This window comes from Medicago truncatula, chromosome 4 (assembly GCF_003473485.1).
Source record: "Medicago truncatula cultivar Jemalong A17 chromosome 4, MtrunA17r5.0-ANR, whole genome shotgun sequence".
Taxonomy (NCBI): Eukaryota; Viridiplantae; Streptophyta; class Magnoliopsida; order Fabales; family Fabaceae; genus Medicago; species Medicago truncatula.
In genome coordinates, this window is record NC_053045.1 from 28242280 (window position 1) to 28269583 (window position 27304).

General features: G+C 33.1%; 2 protein-coding genes and 1 long non-coding RNA gene across 4 annotated transcripts; 2 read left to right on the plus strand and 1 right to left on the minus strand.

Annotated features, from left to right (window-relative positions):
* The first annotated feature begins 1483 nt into the window (after positions 1-1483).
* On the plus strand, positions 1484-5251 carry LOC11434112 (histone deacetylase HDT1). 2 transcript variants are annotated; one of them, XM_024783062.2, is made up of 12 exons: positions 1484-1617; positions 1736-1812; positions 2231-2436; positions 2856-2893; positions 2983-3018; positions 3111-3307; positions 3569-3616; positions 3724-3834; positions 3942-4067; positions 4174-4270; positions 4763-4862; positions 4975-5251. In XM_024783062.2, exons 1-12 carry the CDS (start codon positions 1593-1595, stop codon positions 5030-5032), a joined length of 1119 nt encoding a protein of 372 aa, XP_024638830.2. In that variant the 5' UTR covers positions 1484-1592; the 3' UTR covers positions 5033-5251. The 2 variants fall into 2 exon arrangements, with proteins under 2 accessions (XP_024638830.2, XP_039688869.1); XM_039832935.1 differs by having other exon boundaries at positions 3123-3307.
* Positions 5252-8982: 3731 nt separating this feature from the next.
* On the minus strand, positions 8983-10298 carry LOC120580031 (uncharacterized). The gene is made up of 3 exons (XR_005645656.1): positions 9799-10298; positions 9622-9706; positions 8983-9511 (listed from the first exon to the last, which is right to left on the minus strand). It is a non-coding gene; the product is annotated as an uncharacterized lncRNA (long non-coding RNA).
* Positions 10299-14326: 4028 nt separating this feature from the next.
* On the plus strand, positions 14327-26281 carry LOC11418774 (peptidyl-prolyl cis-trans isomerase PASTICCINO1). Its single transcript, XM_003606223.3, has 19 exons — positions 14327-14491; positions 15458-15527; positions 16320-16417; positions 16734-16856; positions 17252-17284; positions 18172-18230; positions 18323-18407; positions 18709-18864; positions 19992-20049; positions 20403-20551; positions 20731-20828; positions 20973-21042; positions 21486-21545; positions 23039-23095; positions 24426-24494; positions 24661-24738; positions 25184-25285; positions 25370-25441; positions 25672-26281. The coding sequence occupies exons 1-19, from the start codon at positions 14327-14329 to the stop codon at positions 25948-25950; spliced, it is 1881 nt and encodes a 626-aa protein (XP_003606271.2). The 3' UTR covers positions 25951-26281.
* Positions 26282-27304: the final 1023 nt, after the last annotated feature.

The following is a 27304-nucleotide window of genomic DNA, read 5'->3' on the forward strand; positions in this document are numbered from 1 at the left end:
AATAGAAATTGTTACAAGATCATAGAGATGTGAATACTTTGCTACTCTAGAGTCTTGTTGGGCGTGATGTCTAAGATTAAATTATTTAATGTCATGTCATTTTAATTTAATTATTGATTTAATCATCCAATAAAACTTGTTGGTACTAAGAATTCTATCTAAAGAAATCAGACAGATAGCTAACAGTAGTAGTTTGTTCATATTTTACTCTATTTACCTATATTCCGTTTATTATCAATTAATGGAACATATAAATAAATGGACTCCATTCTTCGTTCGGTCGAAACTTAAATATGTATTTCTCTGTTTTGTGCTTTTTTTAAAATGTTTTTGGTCGCTGTAAGCAAGATTTGTTTTTAGTTCTCATGAAAAAAAAAAAAAATGTTCCTCCACGAAAAGTGAGTTTAAAATTTGATTTATGGATCCGAATTTTCGTTGCTTAGTCTTGAACTTTTGGCCTTTTAAAAAAATATATTTAATTAATTTTTCTTTTGAGGCACCAAATTTGCGAGGGTTAATTGCATGTTAAAAAATTATAATTTTTTTATAAAAAGAGATTCTTATAATGTTATACCAGAAAAAAACTATTCAAAAATTTAAATTTTAATAACAATTAAACAAATTTTAATTTAAATTCATCAAAAAAATAAATAATTAATCTTCGTGAGCTTAGCTCATTTGGTAGAGATATTGCATATTATATGCAGGAGCCAAGGTTCAAACTTCGGACACTCCACTTTTTCACAATTAAATTATGTGAATTCTAGCCACTAAAAAAAGAAAAAAAGAAAAATTAATTAAATTTTAATTTAAGGGAGATTAAAATCATGTGCATGAAACTTTTATAGAGATGCAAACATGCAATTTTTTTAGGAAGATTAAAAATACACACACTAGCGTAAAGACAAATATATTGGTGTCTGTCTTAAAAATACACACACTAGCATAAAGACAAATATGTTTTGATCTCTATAAATACGTAAACTTTTCGTTTTATTCCCTTTAAAAAATTTCTTCAACTTTTAGTTCCTCAAAAGTTTTCCATCTTCATTTTTGATCTCTTCTTTAAAGTAAACTCATATATAAAATTCATATTTTGAATAAATTTTGCTGAAAAATTTATAATAATTTTTTTTAACAAAACATAAATTTTTATTATGTTTTTGACGGTTAAAAATTCATTTTTTGTTAAAAATTATATTTGTTTTTGGAGAGATTTTTTCAATATTCTACACAATTTAATTAACAGATAAAAAATTAACTTTAAAATAAGGACCATAAGTAGTGATTGAAAATTTATATGAACTAAAGTTGAAGTAAAATTTTAAAAGGATTGAAACAAAAATTAACATACTTAATGGTAATCTAGAATTCCGTGAAAAGATAAGTAAAATCTGAAAAAAGATTGTTGCACAAATTGGACTCTATTCTTCGTAAACTAATGCAAATAAATAAAATAATATAATTCACAAAATAAAAGAAAGAAAAGAAAAGAGAAAGGCGGGGAAGTTGAAAAACCCTATTATTTGAGTATAAATATATGTTAGAAAACCCCTGAATGTATCCTGTCTTTTCAATTTCAAACGGAACTCATGGAACCACTGTCAGAGTTTTGGGGTATATCCTCTCCTCTCTATGCCATTTTTTCTTCTTCATTTCGTTGCGATAGTTTTTTCTAATTCCATAATTTGTCGAATTTTGTTGTTGCAATGTAATCTTAATTTGAATTTTTTAGGTGTTGAGGTTAAGGTTGGACAATCTGTCAAAGTTGATCCCAATGATCTATGTGAAGGATACATTCACATTTCTCAGGTTAGAATTTATTTATGTTATTTCCATACTTTATATTATTATTATTGAATCTAATCTGTAGCACTGAGACTTCTGATTGAAGCTGTGTCCTGTGTCCGACACCATACACATGTGATTACGTTCAATTAATTCATTTTGAAAAGCTTTTATCAGAGTCGGCGTGTTTGTGTCAGTGTTTTATACTATTAGTTATCTCTTTAGCACCGATACTTCTGATCGAAGACATGTCCGGTGTGTGACTCTCACATGTGTGATCACATACAATTATGTTATTTTCTCAAATTACAACCGGTGTCGGTGTTGTAACTATCATCTGTGTTAGTGCTTCATAATTAGTGATCTAACTTAGGTGTTTAAATATTACATTGTCTTGGGAAGAAAAAAAAAAAACTTCTAAATTGTTACTTGTTATCTTCAGGTTGCACTTGGAGAGGTAAAGAAAGACAAAGCAAGTGAACCTGTTGTTCTTTACTTGAAAGTTGATGATCAGAAGTTTGTTCTGGGAACTCTTATTAAGGATACCATACCTCAAATTGCTATGGATATCTTTCTAGACGACGAGTCTGAACTGTCCCACAATTCAAAGAATGCTACTGTCTATTTTTCTGGATACAAAGCCTTTCGGTATCTTTCACACTCTTGATTTATTATAAATTGGTTTAACAATGTTTAGAGAATGTGTGATTGAACTTTTGTATTCATTTTTTGTTTTTATTTAATATTTATGTGTATGGAGCTTTGACCAATATGTTTTAAACACCGATTTGGATCGGAAACTAATGAGACATTTGAGTCTTGTTCAACTACCCTAAACAGCTTGATCCGAGACAAAACCATGATTAGACCGTACACATAATCCAACAAAAGTAATGGTTGGTTCAAGGTTCAACCGGTTGAATCGTTTGGTTCATAAAACACTGGTTTGAACCTGTTGTGCTCATTTTATTTGTTAAAATATCAACGTGTAACATGCCTTTACTATTTTACCATTTATCTAGCTATCTTTCTTTTTCTCTTAACTTCTGATGTGTTCTTGGTTGCAGCATCGATAATGCTGATGACTTTGACTCCGACTCTTCTGGTGAGACTCATTGTTTGTTTCAAATTGTTATTATTCTTCTGGTTAAGACGGTTGCTGAATCACTGTTTTGCTTTGTGTTATTTGGACAGATAATGATCCTGAACTTGCTCCTTTGAGGAAACGTGGTAGGTGATGTCTTTTAATCTGAAATGTATTGCCAGCTGTACATGATAAAATACTTCTTAGATAACTCACAATTATCTTCTTTTATGAAAAGTTGAATCAAAAGCTCAAGCTGCAAAGGAGGCTGCTAAATCTGGAAAACCTATTGCTGAAACTGGTGCCTTGGCAAAGAAAGTCAAGATTGTTGATCCAAAGACTGGTAATATTGTTGATCCAGAGAAATATGAAGAAATATCTGAAGATGAACCAGATTCTGATTTTTATGTGGATGATCATTCAATTTCTGATGAGGTATTTTAGTAAGTTCAGGTTTGAATTGCACTTTCACGTATTTTGTTCTTTATGTGTAATGTTTTGTATCATTATTGTTTCTTTGCAATTCATTGTTTTCAAAAAGTAAATAAGATGCTTTTTCTTATAGTTTATCTCACACTCTCAGTCTTCTTGGTAAACTTTGGTTTTTATTGTATGAGAATTGATTTTCTCTTGCTGGTATAGTGGCATTCAAGGTTGTTTGTTGTAACTTGTAAGTTTTTTTATTTGGCATTTTAGATCGATACTGATAATGATGAGAATGTTCCAGAGGCTCTTGCGAAGAAGGTACTCAACTGTTGTACAATGCAGTTCTCTGATTTGTTATTTATTATCTTATGATTGTATTATGCACAGGCTACACCAATACTTATACATGGCTTAATGTTTTAAAGGTGGCGGCATCGGCTATAAATGCTGAGATTAATACTGATAATTATGATACTGATTTATCTGATACTGATACTACTGATTCTGATGGTGATGAAGAGACACCTGCCAAGAAGGTATTCAAATGTTGTAAAACGCAGTTCTGTGTTTGGTTATTTATTATCTTATGATTGCATTATAAGCAGACTACACTAGTACTTATACATGGTTTCATGTTTTGAAGGTAGAAGCACCACAAGCTTCAGTTCTTACCTATATAGCTAAAAATGCTACTCATGAAAATATCGATACTGATACGAGTGATAGTGATACTACTGATAGCAGTGATGAAGAGACTCCGGCTAAGAAGGTATTTAACTGTTGTACAATGCAGTTTATGTTTTGTTATTTATCATCTCATGATTATATTATGTACAGACTACACTAGTACTTATACATGGTTACGCGTTTTGAAGGTGGATCAAGGCAAGAACAGAGAGAGATCAAATGAGGCTCTATCACAAACTCTAGTTCTTACCAAGAAAGCTAAAATTGCTACTCCTGTAAAGACTGGTAAGGTTATTTCACACACGAGCACACACTGCTTTGTATTATATAATTAGAGGTGTGAGTGGGTATACAATTTAGCACTTATTCGACAAGTGTTTGACATATAAGAGCTTATGCAACAGATGATTAAAAATAAGCTATTTTTCATAAGCTTATCTGAAAAACTTAGTGAAAAAAGCTCTGAAATGCCTATCCCCCTCACACAAGATCCAGAGAAGCTATTGCACATGGTTCTTAGTTTACATCATATTTTTCCATTTTAGCTGTCAAGTCTGTTGTTAGATGCTTAGTTGGTGCTGAGTTTATGCCAATATTTTTTCACATTTGCGTGTTCATCATAAATGAGTCGTATTGAGCGCATGCCAAATTTATACATTTTCCATTTCATTCTCTGTTTGAATGATAAATGTAATTTCTTATAGTACTTGTTTATATTTCTCTCTACTGAACGATCGATTATGCAGTGATCATATCTTGATTAAATTTGTGTTGTAGATGATAAAAAATATGTACATATAGCTACTCCCCATCCTATGAAGAAGGGTGGAAAAACTTCTCAGAATGCTGCAAAGGACCAGACTTCCAATTCTAGCAAGTATGAGTATTTTTTCTTCGAGAAATAGTAACACGATTTGATACAAACCTTCTTAATAATTTTGTTAAGTTAGATTGTGTGACTTAATTACGATTTTGAATTGTATTTCCAGATCTGCCTCCTTCAAAGCTGGTCAACAAAATAACAAGTCCAAGCAAGGTCGTCAGTGATTTGCATTTATTGCCATATTTGTGGAGTAATTTTCCTTGTATTACAGCGAGTATGGTAAAAACGCTTTATGTTTCATCCTCGCTTTTAGACTAGTAAGCTGTGCAAAGTTTAAGGGAAAACATAGATTGGAAATTTTCGATTGACATTGTTGAACCCATATATTAAAATTGCTACGTTAATTATATCTTGGTAATAAATTTGTGTTTGGTTTTTGGAGAGCGTCAAAGTTTCTTTAGTTGCTAACGAAAAACCACATAAACTAGATTCTGAATTGCTTTTTCAGGAAAAAAAGAAAAACTAGATTCTAAATCAAATGAGTAACACCATGTTTTGATTGGTGGTAGATCACTCAATCTCACATTATAATACCCGTGCAATGTGTATTATGATTTTGTTTGAGTTTTAAAGTTTTTGCATGCTGTTATTATGCATGCTGATTGTTGAATTCACTGTTTTTTTTTATTTTTTTATTTATTTATTTTTTTTTATTTTATCTAAGTTCACTGTCTATTTAAGTATGCATACAATCACATATCAATGAAACAAAAAAAATGATACAATATTAGATAAATGAGGGAGGGCCTGTGTGTGGGTCTTTACCGATGTACTGATATAGAATATAGAATAGGTGCTATCAATCGTGAAAATTGTTGTTGACACATTTGGTTTGGCTGAGAAACACGAGTAAATTACTCAAATGTCCCTCGGCAGTTAACTGCCGAAGTTTACTAGAACCGGCTGCAGTTAACTGCCGAGGAAAACCTCGGTAGTTAACTGCAGATGAACTTCAAACATGAAATTAAACATGATCTGGGCAAGGAAGGAATGCTACTATCCATTGATGTTGTCGCCGTTCCAAACCCTGCACGTCAATACCATCTACCGAAAATACTTCCTCCGCCGACATGGGTGTTGCAATTGTTTTGATTCTTTAAAAGTATTACAAGTTTAGATTTTTCAAAAATTAGAGAGAAAAATTTCTAACCTCTTCCATTTTCATCCAATATTATTTATAAACCAAATAAAAATCAAATAAAAGTCAAATAAATCTCCTTTGGTGCATCAAATTTGTTGTTGTTATGTTAGTATGTTACTGTAAATGGTTTAGCTTCTTATTAATTATATCATGTGTTCTTTTCTGCTATGAATTCAATTTTTTGGGGGGTCTATTAATCTGCTATGAATTTATGTTCTGGGTTCCTTTTTTTTCAATGGGATGAATAGAAAATTAATTGAAAATGGGTTTAGCTTGTTATATGAATCGAAGCTTTGAAAATTTAAACCATAGTTGTTGCAGATTTGTGAAGTAATTGAAACCATGTCACCGTAAATTTCGATGATTGAAATTGGTTGGTATATTGCTGTTCTGCATCAAAAAGTGTTGAATTTATGAGGAATGAGCGATAATAGCCAGAAGAATGAATAGAAAGGGATTTGAGAAGTCCGGTTTGGTAGTTGTTTTTATCATCGAAGAATGAATTGTGTTTCAGATCTGCATCCTTGTAATTTCATGTTTGAAGTTTCTCGGCAGTTAACTACCGAAGTTTTACTCAGCAGTTAACTGCAGCCAGTTCCAATAAACTCCGGCAGTTAACTGCCAAGGGATATTTGAGTAATTTATCCACATCTCTCAGTCAAACTAAATGTGTCAACAACAATTTTCATCAATCGTGGATATAGCAAACAATAATAGTAAGGTGTAGTATTTGTTCAAATTTTACTATATTAGTATGATATAGTGCCATATACAACAAAACTTTATTTTACCATATTTCTATCTAACTTATTAATTTAATTTTTCTTAATAATTGTTCCAAACTTTCATATGTTTTTAGTGATTTGACTACCCTCTGTCTAACTTACTTTTTTAATTACATAATTTATGTCTTGCCTCAAGTGGTCATGCCACCAAAGTCTAATTTCCGCAATCTCAAATGATCTTATAATGGACACGTGTATCATATTGCACAACATGATTGTTAGAGATGAACGTGTCATATATGGTGGCAATTTTGATTTAGTCTTTTGATCATATGAGCAATGACCCGGCTACACCGCCAAACAAATTCTAATAATGATTTTCAAAAGTTCATCCATAGAAGACACCGTGTTTGCGATAAGCAAGTTCACCAACATCTTCAACAAGACTTAATAGAACATGTATGAGAGCGTTTTGGGCATGAGAATAACCACAACAAGAAATTATTTTAAACATTTAGTATATTTTGAGATACTAGTTTATTTTAATGTATTTTTTTATAACTTAATTGTGTTATGTAGTACATTATCGATACTGATACGAGTGATTGTGAAACTACTGATAGCTTCGTGGAAACCACGCATCACTGCAGGAAGCAAAAGAATCTAACAATGACAAAGACAGCACAAAACTCCTGAACCGCTATGACACTCCATCCATATACTCCTAAACCGCTTTGATACTCGATCAATAGACAGAGCCAGACAACAAAAAAAACTAGAAATCGAAATTTATCCTACTCAATCGAAACTGATGCAATCATAAATTTTCCGAAATGAAAGATCTATAATTATCACACGAAGAGTAGTAATGCGTTCACACACATAAATAAGTTGCAAAGACAAACCAGAAACTAGTCTAGAATAAAGTAATAAACACCAAATTGAAAAATAATCTTAGTAGTAATATAGTCTTATGCAAGGTCACTTCATCGACTTGCAACACCGAAAATATTCTAGAATTCTAAATCATTGTTGAAAAGAGTCTGGAACCTGACATCATCACCAAAATGGAGTACAGTTGTGGTCAGGAATCTAGCAAGTTTCAGAAAATTCCAGCATTGCCTCCCACCTTTTGTTTTTTTGCTTCGGGGGAAGGGAGCTGTCTGGTTTTATAATGACCCTATAATAAGGGCCAATAGCATGGTAAACTTCTCTCATTTCCTTTATTGTCGCACAAGTTACAGCCGGTAGTGGGAGGTGATTGGATCTTGGATGTTTAACTTTGTCAAGTCGGCCAGACTTTTTGTAGCTACCGATTAGATCCCGCAGAATTCTCTTGTAGTCATTTGAATCCATGCTGTCGGATACATTGAAAGAGACTGGTCCCTTTTTCCGAGTTAAACAATGATTAAGATAACACTTACATTCAATGTAGCTTGAAACATCCACACGAGTCTTTTCATGAGTCTTTTCCAAAAAGCATAAATCTGGAAACAATCTGTACTTGTACTTCTTGGTTGATGTTGAAGTTCTGAAAGGAATTGGTACTTCACAGGATGTTGGATGTTCAAGAATTTTGTCATGTTGACGCGACTCTGAGTTGCTTGAAACATCCACGGAAATCTGAAGAGTATTTGAAGAGAATGTCAATGACTTTACATTGGCAAGGCCTAGCAACCAAATCAATAGAACCATTGGAGGCTCGTCCCAATGTAAATGAATGTTTGCAGCAATATTTACATGTTTCACAGAAGAAAGACCGCTTCCACATATTTTCTGATCAGGAATACCGGTAAAAGTAAAGGTACAAAGACTCGGACCAGATAACTCAATTTTGGCAAAGTCGGATGAATCATTATGCATAGCTAAAATGACAAGTGTCTTGCTTGATATATTTAGGATATGTGTATCCTTAACCGTACAATTATGAATTGCCAAACTATTAAACCTGCCAAAGGCCGAAAAGGGCTCTGCATAATCATTTCCATCACGTTAAAGGCGAAACTCGTCAGATTCAAATTGGCTGTCGATACCGACAAATTCAATGATTTTGGAAATACTGTTTTTCATCATTTTAATAGGATGAAGTTCATAATAGATAAATACCATTTTTTCATCGTTTTAATAGGATGAAGTTCATAATAGCATGCACATCACACAAGGCCCTTCATCAATTAAGGTACCTTATAGGATTATTATAATTTAGTTGAAACATTAACTCATGCTATCATAGTTTGTAAATTAGAGCTAGCTGAAAGATCAATAATTATCACACAGAGTAGTAAAGCGTTCACACATAGAAATAAGTTGCAAAATGAAAAGAAACTAAGTAGTACTATAGTCTTTAAGCAAGGCAACAAGTATATATAGTTGTTCGTCATGAATCAATAACTGCTGTCCTAATCCCAGCCTCTGACTGAAATCTGTGCATCTCAGTCAGTAGTTTCCTCCTTGTGCCTTCAGGCAAACCCCACTCAGTACCAATAATGACCGTCCAAAAGGAGCCAATATCATTGTAAAGATTTTTCATCACCTCTGGGGTGCAACAAGGCACGATCGGCAATGGGGTGTGATATCTTGGATGTTGAATTTTGTCACGCCGTCCCTACTTTATGATGCTAGCTATTAGTTCCTTCAGAATTTTATCGTAGGACGGCGAATCCACATCTTCGGATATGTTGAAAGAGATTGGTGCACCTCCCTAAGTCACATACTGATCAAGCAAACTATGAAATTCTTCGTAGCTTGAAACATTAACGGAAATCTGGATTACACCCCTACATAAGTTATGAAAACAAGGGTTTGAGGAGTTACAAAGACTTCTACAGTTTGAAAAGAAGAAGGCAATAATGGATCAAAATATGGAAGGAAGTAAGAGAGGACTTACATTCTCTTCTTCTCGTCTTTCTTCTTCATCTTCTTGTTCATGTTAACAGGAAGAGAAGAAAGACCAGCGAACATGGTTCTATGAACTACCAATAATCAAAGGAAAAAATAAAATAAAAAATAAAAAATGTTCTAAAACCCTAATCACTTTGAAAAATGTATATAAATATAGATGTACCTATTTTGGAGACTTTGCCTTTTACAATTTTGTTCCTGAACGGTTGATCCAGAGCAGTAACTGGAAAAAATAGAGAAAGAAAACATATATGGTCACAACTACCATCAATAATCAAACGAAAAAAATTAAAAACCAATTTCTTAAACCCTAATATAGCTTAAAATAAGATGAAATAGAGTAGAATATATGTTCTTATTGTATTGCAAATTACATCTGATCATAGGGGTTTTCTAGATGAGATTTGGGAAATAGGATATAGTTTAGGGGTTAGTGTGTTGAGATAAAAAAGAATGAGTTTATGATGATAGAAGATTGAGCAAAACAGCAGACAATATATTGGAGCAAACAACACTGTTCAAATTATGCTTTTGATCTGATCTGTTTGATGGAATTAATGTTTTGTAGATGGTAAAAAAGGTGTGCATATAGCAACTCCCCACCCTATGAAGAAGGGTGGAAAATCTCCTCAGAGTGCTGCAAAGGACCAGACTCCCAGTTCTAACAAGTATGTTTTTTATTCTCCTTCGGGAAACACTAACAAATATGATTTGAACAAACCTTCTTAATAATTTTGTTACGTTAGATTATCACCTAATTGTGATTTTTTAATGCTATGTCCAGGCCTACTACCACCAAATCTGGTCAACAAAATAAAAAGTCTAAGCTAGATCGTCGTTGATATTTCATGTTTTACATTTTGTATGGTAACGTTTCATGTTTTATCCTAGCTATAGACTTGGTACGCTGTGGAAAATTTAAGGTGAAAACATGGTTTGAAAATTTTGTTGACATTGTTGAACTCCCAATATTTAAATCTTGGTAATAAATTTGTGTTTGGGTTTTGGAGAGCGTCAAAGTTGAATGTGTATGTTTTGCTATAATGGTGGTCGATTAAACCTCTGATGCAAAGCTTTCCTTTTACTAGCATTCCATTTTTCAGCATCATAAATTATATTGCTTTCTTTCGCTGCCAACAAAAAACTAGAGCAATTAAATTGTTTGCTCCGTATTTATAATACACATGCAATGTGTGTTATAATTTTGTTTGGGTTTAAAGTACAATTTTTACATGCTGTTGTTCTGCATGTTAATTATCAAATTCAATGTTGTATATACATTCATTGGTATCAATGAAGGTTGATCGACCAAATAGAAATTGATACAAAGATGTCTTGGTAAGCAAGACATCTAATGTTCAATTATTTAACTACATGCATTTTTTTAATATTTAATTAATTAAAATTAAATTAATTTTTTTTTCTTACTATGCATTGTTACTTGATAATAATAAAACTCTTCAGTACTAACGAATTCTCTTTAAAGAAATTAGGCAAGGCATATGATTGTGTCTATATGAAATTTATTGGTATATAATTAGTGTCCAATGGTGAATAGAGAACAATTTGGTTTGTTCAAATTTTGCTATGATAGTATCATGCACTCTTACTATAATAGATTTTTTTTTTATTCCGACCTCCTATCAGATTTATTTTCCAAAATGACCCACTTTCTATTTTTGTTCGTTTTTTTTTTTTTTTTTTTGTCGTTTTCCTCATTCCCGCCATTTGAAACGGCGAGAATGAGCCCCTCTCTGACGCATGTCTGCGCGTGACAGGTTCCGTAGGTTTGACTTGCTTTTTTTTTTTTCTATTTTTTTTTCATTCCCGCCGTTTGAAATGGTGGGATTGGATATTTGATTTTTTTTTTTGTTTGTTGTTTTTTTGGCAACATATGTATATTAAAACAAACAAATAATAATAAATAAAAACATATTAATGATAATGATGATAAATATTAATTTAATTGAACACATAATACATAACGTTATTAACTACCAGTTATTTATACACGGACAATTTTTTCTAATATGATCGGTATGTCGACACAACCCACATTGTCTCGGCGTCGAAGTCCTCTCTACCACCTCCTCGTCCATTTCAGTCCTTATGCGAGTACTATTGAGTCGACCTTTCTTTAGTCTTCGCATGTTTGGATTATGGCAAAGCAAGGGACCGTCGTATGGGGGCCAATAACTCTTATCGTGGACTACTTTGAATGTTGTGTTGTAGATGGAGTAAACACTCTCGTTTTTTAACACAGTTGGAATAAGGGTTGTGTAGTCATGGTGAAATGAAGAACACGCGGCTATGACATGGGAACAAGGCAAATGTGAAGCTTGATATTTCCTTTCTCAGTCAAACTGTTCGACATGATGGATGTTGCACTTAACAATGTCATCCTTAATCACATTCTGGCAATATTCACTGAACAAATCTCCGGAATCTACCCTTGCAAACGCTTTTTGAGCCCTATCGGCAAAGAGACATGCCAGCCTATAGTAGGTCGATTGGACTATAGGTGTAACAGGTAGGTTGCGTGTTTCCTTAAACACATAGTTCATGACTCAACGATGTTGCTTGTCATGTGGCCCCATCTTCGACCCTCGTCATATGCTTGAGTCCATTTTTCTTAAATGCATAAATTAATATTTATCATCATTATCATTAATATGTTTTTATTTATTATTATTTGTGTTTTTAATATACATATGTTGCCAAAAAAACCAAAAAAACAAAATCAAATATCCAATCCCGCCATTTCAAACGGCGGGAATGAAAAAAAAAATAAAAAAATAAAAAACAAGTCAAACTTGCAGAACTTGTCACGCGCAGATATGTGTCAGAGAGGGGGCTCATTCCCGCCGTTTCAAATGGCGGGAATGAGGAAAACGACAAAAAAAAAAATATGAACAAAAATAGAAAGTGGGTCATTTTGAGAAATAAATCTGATAGGAGTCAGATTGGGAATTTTTTTGACATACAGGGTCGGAATAAAAAAAATTCACTATCATTTGACATCACTTTGTTAGGAAACAATCGTGGATAGTTAAAAATGTTACTTCCATTTTAATTGTCATTTTAGCATTTTTTTCTCTATATCTCGTAAAAATTGTTACTTTAGAATATTAATGTAGTATTTATTGTTATTACCACTTCCACCCTCCGGTCACTATTATAAGCAAAAATTGACATTTTAGGTTCATTCAATAAATGATGTATGTGGTCTTTCTAGATACATCATTTATTGAATGAATCTAAAATATCAACTTTTGCTTAAAATAGTGACTAGAGGGTGTATATACTTTTATTTATTGAATTCCACTTGTTTAACTATTGCACTAACTACATTTAATGATTTGTAGAAAACAAACTACATTTAATGAGGATGTTTTAGTAAATTATTAAAATTTTATCATTAAAACCAACTTAACTAATCTTTTTGTTAACAACTACAGACAACTCTAAAACGACTATTAAAATAAGACACATGAAGTATCTTTTTATCATTAAGAACCAAACTTAATATTTTTATCATTGAGAATTAAACTTAGTGCTATGAATTTACTACAATTATACACACTATGCACTAATCACTTGCATTAAAACATGTTGTCATATCAAAACTGGTCATGAGATTGAATAAAATAGGTGGTCAAAACCTAACAAAAAAGTAGATAGAGGGAGTCAACAAAATGGATATTTTAACCCACTTGGGTTGATCAGATGATATTGGTTTGAGACTTGAGAGTGTGTTTCTCCTCAAAGTCTCATGTTCGATTCTTTCCAATGTCAATTTGGGGGGTTAATTTAGTTTCTTAAAAAAAAAAAGAGGATGTTTTCGTTGTATTATAAATGGATTATATGGTGTGTTTGGGATGGCGGGTTCAAACAACGATATCAATGTTATGCACCAATCTAATGTATTCAACAATGTTATGCAAATGCGAACACCTAAGGTCTATTATTCAGCCAATCATATTGGATACAACACGAGTTGTTATCTATCAGATGACATTTATCCTAAATAGACTACATATGTGAAAAACATCCCAATGTCACAAGAAAATAAGAGAAAATTGTTTGTCGAACTCGGATTAACGAGTCTCGATATATTTTTGTAGTGATTAAAAGTTTAATTATATTTCGACAAAATTATCTTTGATCAATAATTCATTAAGATCGATGATAGTTGAATAATTTAAATCGTACGTAATTCTACTTTATTTATCTTTTTTGAGGGAATTTAAAGAGGAATACTTCATTGGGCACAAAACCAAATGTAAATATTTGGGCACACACAAAACCAAAAAAAATTAAAGGAAAATAAAATTACAATATTATCAATTGATATATGACTAAATACTTTTTATTTAATTTTGTTAATTGTATGTGAGTGTGTTCAAATCATATTTATTTAATCTCGTGTTTATGAAAGAGTTTTTCGAATTTAAATTTGTTTTTAAATAAAAATATAAAGTTTGTAATAATAATAATATAAAAAAAAAATCCTTCCGATCGACAACAAATTTAGGTGATATTTGTCCTCGATTTTCCCGCAAGCAGGTAGCCGGTAGGTCATATTTGTCCTTCTTCTTTCATCTCCGGCGCCGCCTATCACCTCCTTCACGCACCGCCGCGCTGTCTGGAATCTATAAAAATTCAGCTGTTTTTGTTAATTGTTAGTGGTTATGGCTATTGTAAATGAAGAAAATGTTCAACAAGAATTTAATCCACCGAAGAAGAAACCACCTACTGAGGATGAGAAGAGGAAGAAGAAAATTGTAGCTGGGAGTTTGATGAAAGCTTTGATTAGACCTGGTGGTGGTGATTCTCATCCTTCAGATGCTGACCAGGTTTGTTTCCGACCCAAACACAGAAAAACTAATTAGGGTAATAGTCATTTTGGTAGCTCAATGTGTAAAATAGTTCCTTAGTGCTAACATTAACTTTCTTCATATAGAGACTTATACGACAGTAACTAAGTACTTATGGAGACTTGTATGACAATGAGTAAGTATATTGATGGACCGACATGACAATATTGACGAAATATGACTAACATAGGGCGCAATCAAGATTATTTTAAAATTTTGATACATTGAGAGACTATTGTGGCTACTCGTTATACATTCAACAACTAAAGACGACCATTACCTTCAAACTAATTTGTCCACAATTTTAAAATGTCACAGATTAGTTTAAGTGTAATTTTTTTGTCAAGAGCTAAATTGTACCACGAGAAAATTGTCGGGACTAAATCGGGGTCTTTGAATGTCAATTCAAGGTCTTGATAAAAAAAAAAATCAATCTGGAACACCTAAATTCGATAACTTTTTAAATGGTTAATGCAGCTCAGGTTGGAACCAGGTTAATGATTTTGCATATTAAATGGTTAATGATTATATTAAGATTGGATCACTCATTAACCATCATGTTAACTTAATTAACTATGAATTTGATTGAACATTATTAACCACGAATTCAGGTGCTCCAATTATAAGTCGATTTGAACAATTGAGTATCAAGGTTAATCACATTTAAATTTGTGTTAATGAAGTTCAGTTGATGGTTAATGAAGTTCAATTCCTATATATATTAACGAAATCTAACATTTCATTAACTACTTTTGGGAATTGTGCTAACCTTAAAGAAATTGTCAAGTTTATGTGTCCCAAATTGATGTGCAAATAACATTTATGTTTTGGAATACATATAGGTAAGCTAGAAATGGTTTGGTAATGCGGTCAATAATTGTAATAGGCAATGTATTATATAGTGGATTGATGTTACGCAATGTAATATAATATCATGAATCTCAGGTTATCTATCATTCCACAATTCGAACTTTGGATGGAGTTGTTGTGGAATCTACCCGATCCGATCATGGAGGTATGCAATTTTAACCTGCATGCGGACCTTTTTTTTTACGTCTTTTAACTTGGAGGAATGATGATAGTTAGTGCTGTTGATTGTCTTGCTTTTTCTTCTGAAAAGTGACTGTTTTTTGTTTTGTGATTTTGGTAGTTGCTTACTTTATTTTGGTTTGAGAGTTGGCATGGGCGAAGTACTTCTTGTCAGTTTGTTTTGTCGACTGCTAGGGTGTGTTTAGTTTCAGTTTGTAGACTAATTCTCTGGAATGATTTGGGAATACTAGATTCTTGTGTGTGGTGCAATCTGAGAAAAATATTTACTGGCATTATTGCTCCCTAGGAAAAGAACATGCTCAAGATTTGCTTGTTTTTTTTTCCCATCACTAAGGGTGAGTTTCTTACTTTCCCTTTGGAATGTAAGTTGTTTTGGAACCCAGACAACTCTGACTTCCACTCCAACTTCCTCATGCCACATTCTGTCTTCCATTTTTTAGTCTTTTTTGTTTGGTATGAACTGAAGAAATTTCTAGAATATTTTGCAACAAATATTATAACCGAACATATTTGTTAATTTACCTGAGAATAACAAAAGCACCCTAGGGATTACAAAACCTTGACTTGAGTTCCTTGGTTTTAGAGTTTGAGGCACATATTTCTAATTTCTAAGAACACCTGCTGTAGAAAATGTTTGAATTTGGATCTGCAGATCTAGTAGTTAAGTTTGAAGTAAAGTTAGTATTCATGCTGTATTTTTGTCTTCTGCGGTAGACATAATTGATGGGCTAGACACTCGTTGTCATCATTGCAACAGGCAAGGGAACACCAATAAGACATGTATTGGGTAAAAGCAAGATGCTATTGGGCTTGCTAGAAGGAATTCCAACGATGTTTAAGGGTGAAGTGGCAATGGTAACATACTACTATATATTAGTTTTGTCTTTCTTATCTATAAATTTTTGCTGGTGATTATTATGAAATCATCTTGTCTTTATAAAATCTTCATTGGTCTTAATTTACTATGTTAGTGGTTTCCATTGGGGTTTGGCTTTGATGGATCTTTAGTTGGATACGTGAACAATTATAATCTGATGGCCTTTTCATTTTCCTCATTTGCTTTCTGTTAAGCGGATATCTTATCCACTTAGTGATTTATGTATTTAATTTTTCACTTTAAAGGAGGATAAATTATCTATTTGTACTGAAATACTTTTTCAATTACTTCCAGTTCAAGATGAAGCCTCAGCTGCATTATGGTGAGGATGATTGTCCTGTTTCTGCTCCTGATGGTTTTCCTAAGGATGATGAACTCCATTTTGAAATTGAACTGATAGAGTTTTTCAAGGCCAAGGTAAGGATATGATCTTTGAGTTTCATCTTTTATTCCTTTTGTTTACATTCTCTATCTTTTTTTATCCTGATGAATTTTGGGTTTCGTTATACTCTGACCACTTATTAGCTGATTGAGTTTTTTTAAACTGATTTTAAAGATATCCTTTTCATGCACAAAAAAAGAAATTTCTTTTAAATTGTTTATCTTTTTATACACTCTACAGTTTTGTATTATCAGTGTTGCTCATCCTTACTTTTCTCTTCACTAATATTGTTGGTGTTTCTTAGTACTGCAGTACTGGTTTTTAGATTTATTTGATTTTTTTCCTTGTTTTCAGAGTAACTATTTATCTTGATCGAAGTCTTTCTTCTAACCCTCATTTGTTGCTTTTTTTTTTTTTTTTATATTTCCAGGTTATCACTGATGATTTGGAAGTGGTTAAAAAGGTATAAGTGTCTAGAATGTATGACTGCATGGTTAATAAAATTATTGTTTTTGTGTTCCCATTATCTTGGATGGCGCATAAAATGGAAAATGTGAATGTCAGAACAAAAGAAAATAAATAAAGGAAAAGAGCTGTGTTGTGTATAATGCAAATGTTCAATATATGTTCAACATGGAAAATTGGAAGTTGGCATCCTTATTTTTGGATTGTCTATCTTTCATAATTTCATATCATGATTTTAACTTGTGGTTGTGATTGCATTGAAGGGAATCCGGATGTTATACAATTCACACCATAGCTAGGTTTAGGATAGGTCATATCGATTTATGGGTCTGTTGTAGATAGCTATACCTGACATTTACAAGAGATATTGATTTGACGACCTGAACCGCTGATATCCAGTGACACAGAAGAAATTCCAACCTTTTAACCCAAGGCTCCCCTTTGTTCTCCTGGTTACATTGCAACTGCCAAAGTGTTGGTCAATGTGATCTAAAACTGCACCGTTATTACTTCAATTGTGGTTGTAGACCTTGATTTAAAACACTGCTTCATGCAGGAAGCCTGTGAGTGCATTTTTAATGACGATATTCTTCTGAAATAAATATTTATAAATTTCCCTGTTTCATATCAAGATAGAGTTCAATGGTTTTGACGCGTAGGTATTGATTATAATCTTGTAGATATTCACAGGAGATTGTTTTGGAAATTTGGATTTGTATCATAGCATTCTAAAAAAAATCGTAAAATTTGATGTCACTTTTATATGTTTTTGTGTTTATGTTTTGTGCTCAACAAGTCATAATGAAAAAGGAGTCAATCAAGAATAACATCACTTTTTGCAGAAAGGTGTACATTTTTTCACCAATCGACTTTCTTTTAGTGTAGGTTGTACGTGAAGGGGAGGGTTGGGAATCTCCAAGAGAACCTTATGAAGTGAAGGCTTGGTAAAACAAATCTTTGCTTCCACCTTGTTCATGTAAGGCAGTATAATGCATTGGTGGAAGTCTCTGATGATTTTTGTCTGGTCATTTTACAGGATTTCAGCAAAGACAGTTACTGGGAAATTGATCATGTCACACACAGAAGGAGAACCATACTTCTTCACATTTGGAAAATCAGAGGTAGTTAAACCGCTTCACAACTTGTTTTTTTAATAATGCTATAATGGTGGAATACCTTGCACTGATGGTAGCTGGCCACTCCTAGCGTGCCAAATATTTCAGCTATGATCTGATATGGCTGTCCCCAAACTTTTTATTTCCTGATTCCACATGTGAAGCAGCTCCCCCAAAATAAATACAAATGACAATAAATTTATTTATTTTCTAGGCATTGTTTTGTTGGCAATATCTTACAAAATGTTTTAATATTGAGTAGCTTTCTACCCCTTGCATTTGGTGATTACCCTGCTGATACACTCAGGTACCTAAAGGTCTTGAAATGGGGATCGGAACAATGGTTCGAGAAGAAAAAGCTGTTATATATGTTACAAGTCAGTATTTAACTGAGTCTCCTCTGATGCCTGTTATAGAAGATTCTGAAGTCCAGTTTGAAGTGGAGCTTGTTCATTTTGTTCAAGTGAGCATGATCTTCCTTTCTAATGAACTTTTTAACTGTTGTGTCATGTATGTATTGTATATAGTAAGATATAATATGATAAAAAATTACTTTTTCTCGGCATTCTCCAATCATTATATACTTTACTAGTTTTACTGTGGCATTCGTTCATTTAATTGAGTTCTCTATTTTTACCTGATTTCTAACATGTATGTAATGTGGTAGCTTTTGCATTCCTTAAACATGGTGCATTAGTTTGTATAATAAGCACCGAAAGGTTTTGGTATTGGGGCTTGGAAATATACTCCCTTGAATTTAGTGATTTCACTTTCTAGGCTTGATGGAAAACCCATTTGGCAACACTTTTTTAAAACTAATAATACAAAGGATGGGAGCTCATTATTATTATACCAAAGTAAAAATGTTAAAAATAAAGTAATACTAAATTTATTGAAAGATAAATACTTTTTTTTGTCAAGTAGCCTAGGGCCAAAATTACACCCATTAAGGTGAATAAGTGGGAAATCCAGGGATTCCGGCCCCTGCATATTGTGATGTCCCTACCAACTGAGCTATGCTCACGGGGATGAAAGATAAATACTTTTAATATATGAAATAAAAGTTACCCAAGTTACGAGGCATTTTAGTACAGAAAAATAAGGATAGACTTAATAACAGAGATTTGAATTACTCCACAAATGAGAAAACGAAAGGTGTATGCTAACCTCCTAGTCTGAAAGCGCTATAAAAGTCACTTACTGAATGTCCTCTTCCCTACCTTTCCTTCCTAACTTTTAATACTTTGAAAACGAAAGGTTGAATACTACATAACCTCTAGGGTATGCTAACCTCCTTTTCTTCAAATACTTTGCTTTTAATAAACTTTGCAAGGAGGATGAATAATCGGAGAAGTTACTAAATTAATGTCATGTCCAATATTTTGTACATGAAATATGGATTTTGTCATGATTATAGACATACATAAATTTGTATGTACTATAATTTCTCTCTTCATAGTCATTCAGAGACCTGGATTTTATCCTTTGTATTATTAGTTGTGTCTGAAACACGTGCTTTTGTATTTTTGATTATTTTCTTCGACCAAGATGTTTAGCATGTGAATTTTCTTGCTGGAAATATATCAACAGGTGAGGGACGTGCTTGGAGATGGACGCCTAATAAAACGTCGGATTCGTGATGGAAAAGGTGTGGATTAAGAATATAGTTATTTACTAGTAGCATACAAAGAACAGAGATTATGGGATCCTTCATGATTTCTCTTTAGCCAAATAAATAAATAAAAAGGAAAGAAATAGAAAATAATGTTGTGAAAATGCCTGGCTCATGCTTGAGTTACACTGTTAAGATGCTTCAATTATACAAATTCAGTATTAACCTTTCCTTTTCTCAGTTTTCATTCTTTTTATTTTTGTAAAATGGTATGCAGGGAGACGGAGCCAAATTTTTATTCTTATGCTTACATTTACAAAGTCTATGCACCAGTTGATCATTTATGTTCAGTTATTTTAATGATATTGTATTTTGTTTGTAAACAATAGGTGATTTTCCAATGGATTGCCCCCTCCATGACAGTCTACTTCATGTTCATTACAAGGGTACTGTTCTCAATGAAGAAAATAGGGTTTTCTATGACACGAGAGTTGATAACGATGGCCAACCATTGGATTTCTGTTCTGGAGAAGGACTTGTGAGTTTACAATTTAATAAGCATAAACCAACCAATGTTCCATTTTACACTTATTATTTATTTTATTAAAGGTTTTGTCTGAAACTTCCATGCGCGATCGCTTATTTAAAATGTTTGCCTTTCATTTTCATGCAAATAATGAACAATTACATTGTAATCTCTTTTGTTTTTCTTTTCAGGTACCAGAGGGATTTGAATTGTGTGTTCGTCTGATGCTACCTGGAGAGATGGCTCTTGTCACATGTCCGCCAGACTATGCTTATGATAAGTTTCCAAGGTTGTTGATGAACTTTTAGGTTTCATAAAGCATTTTACGATCCCTTATTGAATATGTTCTTTATGTTTTAATCCACTGTCATTTTGTTCAATGATGCTTCATGACACTATAGGCATGCTATTTATTTATTTATTTTTTAATCAGGCCTTCAAATGTTCCCGAGGGTGCTCATATTCAATGGGAAATCGAGCTTCTATCTTTTGAAATGCCAAAGGTAATTTGAAAAAATATTTAGTTAATTTCTAGTTATTTACTATAGTGGATGTACATTTATATGTGGCAATAATAGGACCAACAAAAATGCTGTGGTATTGAATGTTCAGTGAAGTACTGACCGTAGCAAAAACAAGTTTGGCAGAAATTAGAATGCTGAAATGTCATTTTTGCATTGATTTTTAAATTAAGATTATTTTGTGTTTTGGTGGAGTTAGGTTTCCATACAAATATTCTCGAGATAGTTTTGAAGTTTAGATGAAATACAACTGTTCTATGAAATAAAACAGCAGGTGATTAATCACCTATGTGAGATTTAATATTTCCTTCTGTAACAATAATTAGCTTACACAACTTAATAACCCCGTTTTGGTTTCTATTTACATGTTGTTTACTGAACTCATTAATATGCCTGATGCATTATGGACATGGTCCCTATTACAGGACTGGACAGGAATGGACTTTAAAAGTATAATGAACGAAGCTGAAAATATCAGAAACACGGTATGCAAATGAACCTACACAATTTTCTACATATGATTGGTCTTCTATTACTGGTGTTTTGATGGTACAAGACATAATTGTCAAACATGCTTACGTACATGGCTTATGTGTGTTTTGTGCAAAGTATGGAACTAGGAGCTAATATGCTACACCTTTTGTAAATAAGCTTTCAATTTCAATTGTGCAAATTTTAATTTTAATCCTTAACGTAAAGATATCACCTTTCTGATCAATCAATGAATTAGTTTTCTGGCTTGGTTGTAGTCCCTTTATTTTAGGCTAAGTGGAGAGGTTTTTATTGAAGGTAAATAAATTTGTATAGATTGGTTTTAATAGACAGCTAAGTTACTTATAGTTGCACTTGCACTGAATGCATTTTAAAGCAATTGAAGATTAGTTGACAATGTGATAGGATTGGATCAGAATATAGATAAAGAAGTGATTATTGGCAGAAATTCTATTACACCCTAGGTATTTGAGACCTAGTTCCTTTCCTCCCTAAATTTCTCCCCAAAACTGAAAACCCCTGCTTTTATTTCCTTTCATTATGTATAGCCTTTACCATTAGCATTTATACAGCAGATCATTGGTCACGAGTTCTACTCCCAGCCATGCCATTTTTTGAGGGGTAACCTTGGCGCAACTGGTAAAGTTGTTGTCATGTGACTGAAAGGTCATGGGTTCAAGTCCTGGAAACAACCTCTTGTGTAAAACAGGGTAAGGCTGCGTACAATACACCAAATGGTGGGACCCCTTCCCGGACCCTGCATATGCGGGAGCTCTAGTGCACCGGGTTGCCCTTTGACAGGGTAAGGCTGCGTACAATACACCAATAATGGTGGGACCCCTTCCCGGACCCCGCATATGCGGGAGCTTTAGTGCACCGGGTTGCCCTTTATGTATAACCTTTACCATTCCCTCGCTAACTATACAAGTATTTGACTAACTACGGCCGTCTAATCTACAGTTTCAAACTGCCATTTCTGTTACTAACTGATTAAAGCCCTGTTGAGCTCAATGCCCCTCTTTAGAAATGAGTAGTGCTAGCAACACTCTCTTTTGAACACTCTCTCTTATTGGTTTAAATCATTGTGAGTCTACACTTTGGAAATAGAACCCACAAAAAGTGGTGGGACATGCATGGATTCCATCCAATAAAAGAGTGAGTGCTAGAGAGTGTTCAAAAGTGAGTGTTGCTAGCATTCCTCCTTTAGAAATATATGAATAGGTGTCTTTAGGTAGAATTTTATGAAATTTCATTTTCTGGTGTAGTATTGTTTTTGAACTATGGATAATTATTGATTATTTATTTCCCTATGTTGGGGTCCTTAATTTTTTCCTTGGTAGTAGTTCATTTTTTGTAGGCATTTCACAACTCAAGGATAGAATCGTTGCCATAGTTTCAGTTAAATTCTGTGTTTAATCATGATAAATACGAATTATACACCAATTTCATTTGGCTATGAGAATCTCTCATGCTGTAGTTATTACAGGGTAACAGGTTGTTTAAAGAAGGAAAATATGAACTTGCAAAGGCAAAGTATGAAAAGGTATTTTTCTTTCTTTCTGCGGCGTGTGTTCCTATTTCTTGTAGAGGTGTCAGAATTTTTAGATAGTTCAATTGTAGATGATTCTGCATCTGGACCGCAACTATGTGTTTAAGTCCACACAGACTAGAGATATAATCAAAGTAGTCCTTATAAGGCTTGAGAATTCCTCACATATTGAGCTAGAGTTTAGGGTTGAGGCTATTGTACTAAAGCCTATTCTTGATATGTTATTGGTACACCCATATTTGTTGACCCTCCAGATGTTAGCCCCGGGTATGCAGGTATGCAGGTATGAGGGGTGTCCAAATCCAACACCGACTATAGATATTACCAAATTAGTCTTTATATAAGGCTTGTGCAATCCCAACATCTTTTAGCTAGTTTTTGGACTTGTGTCAGGTCTAATATGCTACTGATAAGATTTGCATCTAAGGATCATAGTAATTGAATTGTACTTAGTTAAACCGTGATGTAATGGCACACACCTGTGTCAGGGTGTAAACTGCGGCTGCTCCCTTGCCAAGGTCCTCAGGGTTATAATTTTTACATGGAGCATTAGCTAACTGCAAAATACTTCACCTACATTTTGACAATTTACTTCTATTATCTATATTATTATTCACACATTATCATTTTTTCGTAGAGTAGGCCAATCTGTTTGTTAGGTATCGACTAGTTGGAGTGAAATCAGAGGCTAAAGAATAGCAGTGACCTAATTATTGTTTGGAAGGAAGAAAGATGAGATACATGTGATGGAATCCCTAGGTCAGAATTACACATAGGAGAATATTATATTAAAGGAATCATAAGCATAAGTATTAAACCATTTCTCTTTTCCTGTTCCATCACATGTGCCTCATCTCTTCCTTCTCAAAAACATTTACATCACTGCTATTATTTAACCTTGGATTTAAAGCTTCCGGAATCACCGTACAATGTAAATACATAAAACCAGCCCATAGTTACCCTATTACATAATTTCTAAAACAATTTCTTAAACTCCCGTATAAGATAGAGCATCTAAATCTTAGCACAGAGCTTGTTTCTGATAGGTCGAAACTGGGGTATCGCTTCAACAAAAGATCTGTTATTTCTGTCAATTATGTTCAAGTTCTACCAAATTTTCTGCGCTAGGATTTGAAAACTACTAAACTCTACTCAGATTTTGTCTCTGTTGTAATATCTAAACTTATATTGAAAGGATTGGATTTATAATTTACTTGCATTTGAGTTTTGTTGTACACCTTAATGATCACTTGGATGTTTGTTCCTCACTCAAGGTTTCCCGGTACCATCAATCTTATTAACATTATCTGGTAGTTGGCAACAGGTGCTTCGAGAATTTAATCATGTTAATCCTCAAGACGACGAGGAAGGAAAAATATTTTCAGATACACGTGTACGTAACTGGTAGATTGATTTCTGTTCATATTAAATATTTTATTAATAAAGGGGAAGCATGTTTTCCTAACTTATGACTGATAGATTGATTTTTTTTTTTTTTTGACAAAACTGATAGATTGATTTTTGTTCATACTAAATCTTTCTCTCTTTCATGATTGAAGAATTTGCTACACCTGAATGTTGCTGCATGCTATCTAAAGTTGGGAGAATGCAGAAAGTCCATTGAGACATGTAATAAGGTATGTTTTATGGCCTAAGCTATCATGTAGCCTTTATTTATTTCATTGGAATAAAGTTAATGAACAGAATGGCTTATAGCAATAATTGGTTTTTCTATTTCGAATTTGTAGAATACGATTCATTGGCAAAGCAAGTCATTTGTTTTTTTTTTTCTATGATTAAGAAGTTCCAATTACGATGCAGTTTTCTGTAATATAGAAAATGCAAAATACCTTATTGCTGAAGCCTGCATTATTTCAAACCCACTTAAAACTACTTCCCTTTGTGATTCATGTTATCATGGCTCCATGGTTCCTACCATATATACAAAATAATACATATATTAATTACATAATTATTGGATTCAGTCCAATTTAGATGAGGATATATTCTGTACATCTGGATTCTTAGAGTTCCATATCTTAATTTTGCCTGTCGTCGTGTGTTCTTCAATGGACCATGCAGGTTTTAGAAGCAAATCCTGCGCACGTTAAGGGTCTTTATCGTCGTGGAATGGCCTACATGGGCAATGGAGATTTTGAAGAAGCAAGGGCTGATTTCAAAATGGTAAACCTTCATACTCAACTTTCTTTAGAGTATAAGGTATAAATGTCATCCGTTTCTGAAGTCAATTGTGTGCTTCTATTTTAGATGATCAAAGTCGACAAGTCAACTGAATCAGATGCAACTGCAGCTCTTCTAAAACTGAAGCAGAAAGAGCAGGTGAGATTGGAATTGCCAATCAGTTATTCTCTTATATATGCTTGAGACGTCATAGGGGGTCTAGCTCAACTAGTTTGAGCTAAGGGTTAAGGAGTTGGAGGTCTTGGGTTCAAACCCAGATAAAGGAGGAATTACTAACGTTTCCCATTAAAAAAAAATAAAAATGCTTGAGACGTCACCGCAGGAAACACTATGACTTTATTCTTACACGGATATTGATTAATTTGTAGGAAGTTGAGAAGAAAGCTCGGAAACAGTTTAAAGGGCTATTTGACAAGAAACCTGGAGAAATTGCAGAAGTTAAAGCTAATGACGATGAAAATCAAGTCACAAGTGAAATCCAGAAAGATGGTGAGGTACATGAACAAGACTCATCAGATGGAACGAATTCGGAGGATTCACATGAAGCTGCACCTGACGCAGATCAAAGGGGTTGGTTTGCTCACTTTTGGCCTAACGGTAGTAGAATTTTTTCGTCTCTTGGGCTTCATAGATGTACCATACTATAATTCAACTTAGACCATTGGCCATAATACGATTTTCAAATGGAGGCATTTCAGATCACTGTATTACCAGAGTTTTTAGAGAGTTCAGGCATGTTACCAGGAATAAATTTGTGTTCAATTTTATATTATCATCTTAAACACTTGTAATAGTTAGTTAAATAAAATTGTATGCATAATAGGAAATAGCAGAAAGTGACCAAAGTGAAGTAGTTGTTAAAAGTGCTACAATATAGTTGTAATATTATTATTTTAACTTGATGTGAGGATAGACATGATATGTAGTGCAATGAAAATGATGAATTTGGATCCTCTTATGGGATTTAATGTTGGCAAAGTTTTCCAAAAAATTTGTATCGTTTAAAACTAAGGTATATGTCACTTATCCTAAGGCATGATAATCATTTCAAGTGATAACTTATCTTTTATGGTTATCTTTATATGCTTATATGAGGCTTACTAGCTTAGAGGTCATTGATAATTTGATCTGATTTAGCTCCAATTATTATATTTGAACAAGATCTCAAAAGGGTTCTTATTAAGGCTGGGGAAGATGTTTGGTTGCTTTTTTGGGATACTTGCATCAACAAAAATATAATATTTGTGTAATGAGTATATGCCTTAGTTTGTACTTTGTAGGAATTAATCTTTCTTCACTTTTGGTTTCTACTAAGAATTCGTAAGATCTAATAAGTCAAGAATAACACTACTTGAGTTTTAATTTTTTGTTAAGAATTAAATTGCTCCGTACCAAAGTCGCTTATATCTATTGACTTACAAGTAGATATGTATGCACAAATTCTCCCTAAAAATAAAATAAAAATGTATGCACAAATTCATCGACCTAACTCTCACAGTTCTCATGAAATCTTTGAGTTGGATCTTATGTGATCTAGGATTCATCAACCAAGCATGAAACTCTTTATTTGATTGCCTCTTATAAAATTCAAATCATAATAACTCTGAATACCACAAACTTTTGTATGTTATTCAACACAGGGAGAAGGAAAAGTCATTATTGATACTCTTAAGTTTTCTAGTAAAATGCAATATCGATGAATAATATAATTAAGTTGACCAAATCTAATGCTCACATCCTAACATAAAGGGTTTCATTGGACTAAAAACAATGTTAGAGAAATACAAAATTAGAACATTTACAACATGAAATACATGAACATATGATGTACTCGTCTGCCAAGCCTCTCCCTCCTGTCATGTAGCACTCCCCTTCATGCGAATCCCTCTTCTAACCTACCATCAAACATATGTAATACATGACAAACTAAATGTGGTGTCTCTGTAACTATTTTAAGCCAAAAAAGTGGTTGTAAATTTCATAATTTTCATTTTTTTTTTT

Excerpts from the sequence above, each read along its gene's own strand:
- LOC11418774 (XM_003606223.3), top strand. The coding sequence starts at position 14,327 with ATGGCTATTGTAAATGAAGAAAATGTTCAACAAGAATTTAATCCACCG. Across the intron at positions 14,492-15,457 it reads ATCCTTCAGATGCTGACCAG|GTTATCTATCATTCCACAAT; the intron begins GTTTGTTTCCGA and ends CATGAATCTCAG. Across the intron at positions 15,528-16,319 it reads TACCCGATCCGATCATGGAG|GCAAGGGAACACCAATAAGA; the intron begins GTATGCAATTTT and ends TCATTGCAACAG.
- LOC11434112 (XM_024783062.2), top strand. The coding sequence starts at position 1,593 with ATGGAACCACTGTCAGAGTTTTGGG. Across the intron at positions 1,618-1,735 it reads ACCACTGTCAGAGTTTTGGG|GTGTTGAGGTTAAGGTTGGA; the intron begins GTATATCCTCTC and ends TGAATTTTTTAG. Across the intron at positions 3,617-3,723 it reads CAGAGGCTCTTGCGAAGAAG|GTGGCGGCATCGGCTATAAA; the intron begins GTACTCAACTGT and ends AATGTTTTAAAG.